Source organism: Branchiostoma belcheri, unplaced genomic scaffold (genome assembly GCF_001625305.1).
Source record: "Branchiostoma belcheri isolate BF01 breed outbred unplaced genomic scaffold, Haploidv18h27 scaffold64, whole genome shotgun sequence".
Taxonomy (NCBI): Eukaryota; Metazoa; Chordata; class Leptocardii; order Amphioxiformes; family Branchiostomatidae; genus Branchiostoma; species Branchiostoma belcheri.
Genome location: NW_017804287.1, coordinates 1,848,015 through 1,858,440, shown reverse-complemented (window position 1 = coordinate 1,858,440; position 10,426 = coordinate 1,848,015). Strand labels below are relative to the sequence as shown.

At 39.6% G+C, this 10,426-nt stretch overlaps 1 protein-coding gene across 1 annotated transcript; it reads right to left on the bottom strand.

Moving 5' to 3' along the window:
• Nucleotides 1-4,010: 4,010 nt before the first annotated feature.
• Nucleotides 4,011-9,624, bottom strand: LOC109483457 (chitobiosyldiphosphodolichol beta-mannosyltransferase-like). Its single transcript, XM_019786500.1, has 14 exons — nucleotides 9,344-9,624; nucleotides 8,754-8,834; nucleotides 8,249-8,355; nucleotides 7,687-7,835; nucleotides 7,449-7,538; nucleotides 7,184-7,250; nucleotides 6,959-7,002; nucleotides 6,372-6,484; nucleotides 5,955-5,993; nucleotides 5,621-5,683; nucleotides 5,237-5,347; nucleotides 4,964-5,078; nucleotides 4,602-4,677; nucleotides 4,011-4,344 (listed from the first exon to the last, which is right to left on the bottom strand). The coding sequence occupies exons 1-14, from the start codon at nucleotides 9,603-9,605 to the stop codon at nucleotides 4,216-4,218; spliced, it is 1,446 nt and encodes a 481-aa protein (XP_019642059.1). The 5' UTR covers nucleotides 9,606-9,624; the 3' UTR covers nucleotides 4,011-4,215.
• Nucleotides 9,625-10,426: the final 802 nt, after the last annotated feature.

Sequence of the window (10,426 nt, the reverse complement as noted above, 5' to 3'; positions counted from 1 at the left end):
CACAGCACCAACTAGTTTTCCACTGGAAATGTTATCTAAAATGTAATCTGTGACATCAATTAATGTGGTAGTTGTTGAGTGTAGTGGTCTAAAGCCAGATTGGCTAGGGTTAAGTATCTTGTGTGCCTGTAGGTAAATCAGAAACTGCTTATGTACCTCTCTCTCAAGGATCTTCATAATGACTGGTAGAACTGAGATTGGTCTGAAGTTGTTAGGATCAGACTGATCCCCTCCTTTGTGGATAGGTGTTACTCTTGCTGACTTCCACTCGGGTGGGATGATACCAGTATTGAGGGACAGGTTGTATATGTGTGTTAAGGGTTTAGTTACAGCCTCAGCTGCATGTTTCAGGAGTCTGGGGTGGATATTGTCCAAGCCAGGGGCCTTCTTCACTGGCAGGTGTTTAAGCTGTGTCAGCACAGCTTGGTCACTTATCGGGGTGAAGGTAAAGGTGCTTTCTAAGTTCTCATATTGTGCAGGGCACTGGAGGTCCGCCGTGTGAGAGCCGAAATACTCAGCTAGCTTACCCCCAATTGTGCTGAAGAACTCATTAAAGCCCTTGACAATGTCGGACAGACTGTTGAGATGTTTCCCTGCCCAGGTAAGTGACTTCGGTGACAACATTGCTTTTCCTGGGAAGGACTTCACCGATGGTACCCCATAGCTTCTTAGAATCAGACATGTTTTCTTCAAGCTTCTGCTCTGCTGGCAGTAACTAGCTTTAGCTTGTTTTACTATTTTATTTACTGTGTTACCATTGTTTTACCATTTTATTTACTGTGATGATAGCCGCCATCGTGAAACGCCTAATCTGCAGTACAGTAGCATATGCCTTATGACTGGTTAAACAAATGAAAACAAAGAAGAAATCATGTCAATAGAGCCCAAAATGGAAGATTTAAAAAATCCTGTCAATAGTGCCAAAAATGGCACTGCTGACAGGACGATCCTGTCAGCAATGCAGTATTTCCTGTTATTGACAGGATCGTCCTGTCAGCAGTGCAATATTTTCTGCTATTGACAGGATCGTCCTGTCAGCAGTGCAGTATTTTCTGCTATTGACAGGACGATCCTGTCAGCAGTGCAGTATTTCCTGCTGTTGACAGGACGATCCTGTCAATAGCCTCAGGCTTACCCATTTCGCGTTACGGGTTTCACGTCAATCGGACGATTTGCGGCACTGTCGTGACTCTTTGGTCATAGTTACAGGAAGCGGAATTTCTTGTTGTTTTTTTTTTCTAGGAACAGGCCAAAATCAATGCGCGCGCGGACGTCATCCATAAAATTTACTTGGTGTGGCCTAACATAACTTATATGTGACCCAGGGAACAAGAAATCACTATGAATCCCACGGGTTTACGGAAAAACCTGGGCTGTCTACCTTACCAGGCTACCTTACCAGTCTACCTTGCCTGTCTAGGACGTCAGGCTACTGAACTCCCCCCATCCACAGCCTCACGAATAGCAAGACTTCCAAGCAGCTGCGCTCCCTGGCGGTATGCATCAGAATTGCACCCACTACTTTGGCACGTGCGTGTGCACAGGCCTGTGCAGCATGGAGTTAAAACAACATAGCCTGACTAATCGCGCTCCTGGCGGGCGGCCGCCCCGAAGTGGGTGGGGGTCATTAGCAAGAAATCTACTGGGGCGAATAGAAATAAACTGAACAAGATATTATATTTTATTCTATTTTTTTTTCTTGAGTTTTAATGAGCCAAGGGTAATCAACAGTAACAGGATATCTCGTGGTTACTTTGAGAGCGCGCGGGTCGGAGTGTGTATTGTATCAGAACAGGGTGAACTTTTGACCTATAAAGTGCGGGGGCAGCATTGTCTGTGCCGCACATCTGTAGATAATCTTACAGGGACTGTACGCTATTTACCGGGGGGGGGGCGGGCTGGTGCAAAAAGGGTCCGGAAAAAAATTTCCCATGGCCCTCCCTTTTTTTCAATGGCCCAAACAATTTTTCGGTGGCCCTCCCCCCATTTTCCATGTGATTGTCTCTTTCTCCGAAAATTCCCGAATACTGTACGCATCCCGATAAAAGTACGCCCCGATTTTGGGCTTGTGTGAGACCACTTTCTACCTCCATGGTGAGACAAATATTCACGTCTGAAACGTACGCACGGCCGGTACCACTGTGGACATGTAGTTCCAAAAAAATTATTAAAAACTAGATTTATGCCGTGTACTGTGCTGTAAAAGTATCTTTTCAGAATTAACCAAAAAAGTGAAAAAGAAGACATGATGTTAAAAGTTTTACCCTTCAACAATTATGAAAAATAACGTTCAAATGAAGAATCGCTGAAGCGGCTGAATCGCTATCGCACAACGTGTGACATCTCTTCACTCACACCCCATTCCTGACACATTGACATCACTTGGGTAACCACGCCGAGTCGACGATGATTGTCACTAGCACAAAGCGTATATTTATTTGTGCTAAATTTGTGTTTTCTTCTTTTTTACGTATCTATTGTAAAGGTGCCTCTACGAGCCCTCTGTGAGCCCTTGTTCAGTTTATTTCTAGATTGTGTTACACCAGAGGAGCGCGATTAGTCAGGCTCCATGCTGCACAGGCCTAAGGTTTGTGCACACGCACGTGCCAAAGTAGTGGGTGCATTCCGCCAGGGGGCGCAGCTGCTTGGAAGTCTTGCTATTCGTGAGGCTGTGGATGGGGGGGAGTTCAGTAGCCTGACGTCCTAGACAGGCAAGGTAGACTGGTAAGGTAGCCTGGTAAGGTAGACAGCCCAGGTTTTTCCGTAAACCCTGAATCCCACCTACGTATATATTATAGCCTTGCCTCCGCCAATTCATTATTTAAGGTTTCTTGTTCCCTGGGCTACGTATTAGTTATCTTATGCCAAAATACAGCAACTTGGGCTGTTATCTCATCAATGCAGGGTGTATTCCGGTAGATTTAAGCCTCCTATATGTGTTTTCCGGTGTTTTCAGGTAAATTGGTAGACCCATCCAGTCCCTGCGGTGGAAAAAGCAGATCAAGCTTTTTGTCCATTATTTACATGTTTGAAAATCTCCCATAGGACCATATAAATAATGACAGACCAACAAGGAATGTAATAATAATTCTTCTTTTTATCTGAGAAAAGCAGCCATGGATTTTCATGATAATCTTGTACACAAAAACGACCTGCAACTTTGCCACAAATGTTTATCTTTACCATCTTAAGGCTTGCATGCCAAAATTGTACTGTTAGTGTTACACTGTCTTGTGATATAAGTAGTTTGAACCGGTATCCATTTAATGTGTGTTTCAAACTTATTAGCATTTTTGTCTCCTATTTTAGATGATTGTAATTTCATGAACTAGCATTTCATGAACTATAAATATATGTTATGTGATTAATACAAGTGGAGGCAAAAAACTGAAGCAGCAAACCTGAGTACCTGGACATTACATTTGTGTGTACTTAAAGACATCCAATTTTTTAACAATCAGTGATTACAATGTATTTTATTTTGCAAACACTGCTTTCTTTAGAATACCAGTAAGTGGTGACATATAATTAAACAATGATATCATTAAATGTATTACGAAGCCTCCACCATCCCTTCCTAAGGGGTCCAAAATAGGGTCCAACTGGACAGGGGAGTGGGTCCAGCTTTAGGGCTTCATTTCATCACAACCAAATGAAGTTGCCAAACTATGCTTCCCTCATTCTTCCCCATATTTGGCTAAATTTGACTGTTTTTGAACCCAGGTCGTTAGTCTAGCCATGGTATAGCCACGGAGGTTATAGACTAAACTCCTGGGTCTGGCACACAGTGACACCAGAGTGTTTGTTTGTTTGTTTTTATTTTGATCCCCATTAGTGCTTGAACACTACTAAGTATTCAGTCACCAGAGTGTTACACACATAGAGACTATACATAGTCAAGCAGTGGATGTCTGGCAAAGACTACTACAAAATGTAGTATGTATTAAATACATATAGACTAATAATAAATTATGTATTACATTGCATTACATAGTCTACCTGTGGATGTCTAACCTTCATTGACAATGTCCTTACATTACAATTCTGGGGCCTTTTTATGATTGATGACAAACAACATGTCAACATTCATGACATACATGAAATTGTAAACAAGTGGTACAAACAAGCAAGAAGCAATCTAGGAATAGCAGGAACAAAAAATGAATCATACAGTGTATTTTTTCAGGGTTTTCATTAAAGATGAGACTGATGATGTCAATGTTTAAGAAGTGGAAGGACGTTGTCTTTCCAACACTGGTCCCATCTTAGACTCTGGAATGACTGAAGGTTGTCTCGGAATGTCTTCAACTTGCCTTGGGTCACAGGAAATCCATCAAGTAGATCCTAATAACAAGGCGAGATTTGGATTAAATCATATGTATGAGGGTTAATAACTTTGGTAGAAATTACATTTTCATGAATCAGACTTTAAGATAAATCAACTTGTTAAAAATTAGTTTTATCAGCTATCCCTTTAAAAGCATTATTTGTATATTATGCAAGTAACCATACATATACCAAGCAAATGGATAGCACAAAGATTCTTAATTTCAGAATCATATTAAGTTTGTATATTGCAAATGACAATCCATAAAATATACCTGTATCTGCTTTGCCAATTGCTCTTCATTGTGGAACACAAGTCCATTCTCCTCATGTTTCACAAGCTCATGCAAGCTGAGAAGGAAGAATACAAACAAAAAATGTTCCCATTTTCATCTAAATTTGTTTCAAGCAATGATAATAGAGTACATGTGTATTGATAAACATTAGATAAATACTTGTATAGCACACAGATGAAAAGTTGTAATATTCTGGTAGAAAAAAATACATTGATATACTACAAAAATTTTCCATTGGAGACAAATGTGAAGACACACCAAACTGCAGAATAATAAGTTCAATAGTATGGAGAATGCTGAAGAAAATAAGGCACTGCTCCTGAGGTGTTGCCAAAACCTACCAGTTGAAGTGAATGGCACAGACAGGCAGGCCGCACCCAAACATGTCCACCACTTTCATAGGCAGGTCCAGCCCACTGGAGGAGTAGTGCAGGCAAACACCTAGGTCTGCTGAACCTGTGGGTCAATAAACCACTGGTTAATAAGTTAAGGCAATACAAACCATCAATTAGCAGGTTATAGATAACACCAAAAAAATATCAATCACTTTCATAAGTAGGCCTAGTCTACTGGATTAGTGGTGCAGATAAACCTTTTTGTGTTGTGTTTCTTACCTAAGAGTTTCGGGTAGTCCTCAGCTGCCAGCCATGGAGTACAGATCTGGACATGCTGGAACTTCTTCTTGGCTATCAGTCCTTGGTAGTACTCCTTCTGAGGCCCCTTTCCTAGAGGACATGTCAAGAACATCTTTACTGTATCTTCTTAATTTATTTTCATTGCTATTATCTTATCAGTAAATTGTAGTGATAAGGAATCCTACTTAAATATGATAGCATCTGATGATTCTTTGTAAATTTCAGATAACAGTTTACACAATGATTTTACTAACTGATACTATAAATTCTACATTTACAAAATTACCTACATGTACATGTATATGGTTGACACTTCTGACATTTGTTAAACAAACATTATGTGAAAAATTGTATTTTAGTTACCTGTGATGGCACATATCAGGTCTGGCAGTTGACATCCCTTTTCAGCTGCTGATTTCTCATAAACTGTGGAAAATAAACAACTTGTTTATTCATTTTTGTCATAAAGAAGTGTTGAAATATCTGATACAGTTTCTGAGAAAACAACTGTAAGTGTGTAGTAGAAAGCACTTAGAAGAAGCTACATGTACAATAGTTGTTTTATAGCATTTTTACAATACAGTGTGCTAGTATCCTTGTAACCTGCAGTATGGGCAGAAGCTGCAGTTTTTCAGTTGACTGCTAGAGAGCGCTAGAAAGCCAATGCATTCTCTGAGGAACCGATTTCCATTCTTACCTTCCAGTGCATTCAGAAGAATTGAGAAATCCTCATCCTCTAGAAAAATGAAAAAAAAAAGCAATAGACTCAATATTTTTGAAAACGAGGAGACAAAATATACCTGTAAGAATCAAAACCACAGTGTATAACATGAACTATACATATACAAATTCTTCAGCTAGAAACAGTGCTCTGGAGATGTATTACACCACTTTCTGAATTCATCATAATACATGTACCACCCTCTTACTCTCATTCAGCATGTGCTGTGTCACCTTCAGGCTTGACAGGAGTCCCTAGCAATCAACTGTCAAAATCACCTACCATCCCCCAAGCAACCATCGCTATTTAGACTTTAAACCATAAAACTTAAAAGTCATTTACCCAAAACGATACTCCTGGACCTGGTAAAGATAAGAAAACGATGTTCCCTACCTGTCCAACTGGTACTGCTGACCAACAGTGCAGGTCTGTCTGCTATCTGTCTAACAGTCCCATCTTCTGTCTCTTCAGTGAAAGCTGTCCTCTTACTGTCTGCTTCTCCTGATCTAAAGTTTATTACAGTAATAAAAGAATGGAAATTGGTATAAAGTTTTTTCCTAGTCTCTACTACATTAGGCATATTATGGTTAGCAATAACAAAATTGCTTGATTTATGCTTACAGAATGGAGGATATTAAGACTAGGATTTGGCAGAATTGGTGATACTATTGATTGAATTGATGATTGTTTTGTAGAGATCAAAATGAGAATGTAATTGCAGAAGACCAGTACAGCTGACATTACAATATAGCATTTTAACATATCTTGCATTTTTATAACATGTGTATCAACTATGAATTTTACATAAACACTAAAGAAGTGTTACAGAATTAGAAATATAATGTACTATCTCCTGTCTTCCTGCCAGAGAGTCTCAAAAGACTATGTCTAATGTACTATTACTACATATGAATGATCAAGAAGGTAGTTACACTTGAACTTGAATTAGGACTCAACAAAGAATGTGTTGTTTTAGTTACCTGGAGCCAAAAACTGGGTATTCCTTTCTCAGCCTACAGAACAACTGTAATCAAAGAAATGGTCAATATTCATCTTACATAATGTCTTCCACGTATGACACTACACTATGTCAATCCATTGAAGATTTTTTTTAGAAATGCATGAATGAATGAATGAATGAATGGATGGATGGATGGATGGATGGATGGATGGATGAATGACTACAAATGAAGAAAGGTCCATACCTCATGTTGTTCCTCAGTTTCAAATGACCTGAAGATGAGCGGAGGCCTGTCATACATGGTGACAGCTCTGAAAGTTGATTTAAAAATATTGGTAAAGGTTACCAAAATTCAACACATTTATATTTTGCCCACACATACACCAAAGAATACACCAAAGAATAAATGATATTGATCAGGCTGAATACCTTCACAATAAACTGCATAGTTATATTATCTATAATACTTTCTGAAGATTATAATGATCACTACTAGTATTGTTCTTTACCTGATTCCCCACTTGGCAAGTAGGTCCTTCTTCATTGCATTTGTGACACACAAGTTTCCAGAGGACAGAGTTCCAAAGAAGCCCTCATACCTCGTACGAAAAAAGATGATACAAAACTTACTGTAATTGTAGCACATTTCATAACAATAATGATCCAATAATATAACAATAATACATTGTATTTAACCTCCTTGCATAAACCCATACAACCCAACAACCTAAAATATGTGGAACATACCATTTGGAGAACATGAGGAGGGGGTGTTTGGGACTCAGAGCCAGCCCCAGGATGGTGTAGCCATAGTTGTGCCAGTCTATCAGGAACCTGGTGCCTCTCAACAGACACACCAGCCAGGCTATAGCCAGGGTGGGGATAGCAGGGGGGTTCTAATGGGAAAGAAAAGATAGGGTAACATTTAAGTAACATTTGAAATTGATCCTTATAATAATGAGCATTAACTACAATTACAAATGTGCTTGAGGACTGAACCTTTTGGGAAATAAACTGCAAATGTAGAGTGGGTGATGCACAGCTACATGCATCTTATTTCCAAAGTAGGCTTTTTAATATCTGTCTCCCATCATTTTACTTTTCTTTCAAAGCCAAACAAGTGTGCTGACATGGAATTAAATACATGTACATGTAAAATCATAGTGTTGTTCAACAGGGCAACTGCATTTTGGATACTACTATAACTATTGGATGGATACTGTCTTGGGTAACCCCCAAGCGCTAATAAAAGATCTACTAGTACTTGGAGATTGTAATACAACTGTGCAAGAAACTCGAGTCAAGCTACCTGAACTAATAGGTAAGCTGGTTTCTCTGTCTGGACCAGTAAAACTGCCAGCAGTTGTACAGACTGGAACACAGCTTTGAGGATATAGTGTAGGAACCTGGGGACAACTGAAGAACAGCCAGATTTAGTATAAAACACTTGTCTCTGTAATACACATTTCGTCTTAAGTTAGTATTTATTTGTTAGGAGGGTCTGTTAGTTAGTGTTACATTGAATTTGAAACCATGCAGTCAGAAAATATCATGACCAACCCCTCCAACTACATGGATTGCAAACTAGCATAACTCTCCTACAGCTAGTAGTAGTAGTTCTCACAGATACCTTAAGACCACCACAGATTTGTCATTACTGGAAGAGTTATTTATGGAATCTTATTCTCTAGATATTGTGATAGACCACATGTATGTCTAAGCTAGGTAAATGTACTCTGGAAGTGTATGACCAATAAGAGAGACAATAGGATTAATTCAGAATCTTCATGTATGGAAATGTGGGATGTGGCCACCTTTGGGGAATGTTGGTGGTTCAGGTAGAAAGTGCTGAGAGATCCTCTTGTTATTCAGTACACCCTGGTGGGGCTTGGAACCTAAAAAATGACAACAGACAAGAAGATGATTCATTAATATTACAGTGAGTACCACAAGTTATTTATGCCCTCTTGATATACATTGGGGATGAGTAAAATATTATGGATGACATGAAGAGTCTATCATCTTTAAATTTTAGGGAATGTTCACTCTCACTCACTCACTCACTCACTCACTCACTCACTCACTCACTCACTCACTCACTCACTCACTCACTCACTCACTCACTCACTCACTCACTCACTCACTCACTCACTCACTCACTCACTCAATAGGACTGGAGAAGGTATGATACCCCTAAGCCTGCCAATTGCAAATTATTAATTTAATAGAGTGGTAACCAGGCTAGTACGTAGGCAATCTGTTATCAAAGATTGCATCAGTAAAATGACTTTCAGCCTTGAGGATTGAGGAGGGCTTTCCCCCTCACAAATGAAATGAACATACGGTAAAACTGGAACATGGTTCTTTCATGTTCTTTAAAGTAAGGCAACAAGCTACAACCAACCAGAAAACCCAACTAGATCCACGTCGAAGCCCTCCTTCGCCAGTGAGATGGCGTGATACTGCATGCGTGGACTCCGGCCGATGTCTCCTAACACGAGCACAGACACGCGTTTACCGGCCGGGCTCCGTCTGTAGAGCAGCAACGCGGTCAGAACTGACAGCAGGAGCGGTAGGACAGCTAACAGACCCCATGACAGGACCACAGAAACGGTAAAAGCGAAGAAAATAGCCAGGCAGACGAAAAACACCACCACCGCCGCCATCTTGGAAGGTCAAAGGTTACCAAAGTTACCTTGGCGAGAGCATCAAAATGATGGTAATTTTTCATGGGTAACAACAAATGTAAAGCATCCGCTTTTAGACTTCTTGCAACCTCATATTTAATGGCATTTGTTTTCTTTTCTCATGGGATGTTTTGACCACAGTTATCTCGCCAGTTTATCATTACAGAAAACTTTCTTCGATATTTTTTGTGTCTAACAGGTGTCATAAGTGTCATGTATCATTCCTGTAACTTGTCATGACATCCGCTATTCCTATACTAAATCTATTTCTGTTCCTCACAGTGTCAGAGCTGTTTTACGGTCCAATCACGACTACTTTTAATATATTCTTCTTGTGCTGCTTTGTATTATGATTGACATTTGGGGGGCATTAAATTGTGGGTGCGTTTAACTCTCCTGCCGCTAGGCACCGCTTTTGTAACACCTGTTGACAGTCATGTTTGATAGAGGGGGAAGGGGGCAGAGAAAATAGAAAGAATAGGAACTTCTTTGTGAGTTAATGAATTAAATGCAATCATTTTACAAGTAATTGAATACCCCTCTTACTGACGCTATTACGTTTTGTGTGCATGGTATTTTGTGTGCGTGTGTACCTTGTCACTTACTAAGTAACAATCTTTTTTTAATGTTTAACACACAGATACCTAACGTAGATGTTGACTCCAATCCCACTTATTGTGTAAAATTGTATTATTTGGCCTAAGGCCAATTGTCCCCCAGTGGAACTTGTATCAGTACAACGTACTTAAAAGTTACTTAAGTAATATGTCAACTAATATTGTGTATTGTATTCTTACAGA

Bases quoted from the DNA above. Each gene is read 5' to 3' on its own strand.
- LOC109483457 (XM_019786500.1), bottom strand. From the start codon at position 9,605: ATGGCGGCGGTGGTGGTGTTTTTCGTCTGCCTGGCTATTTTCTTCGCT. The intron at 8,356-8,753 runs GTGGCCACATCC...GCTGTTCTTCAG, and splicing joins ACCACCAACATTCCCCAAAG to TTGTCCCCAGGTTCCTACAC. The intron at 4,345-4,601 runs GTATATTTTATG...CCTTGTTATTAG, and splicing joins AATTGGCAAAGCAGATACAG to GATCTACTTGATGGATTTCC.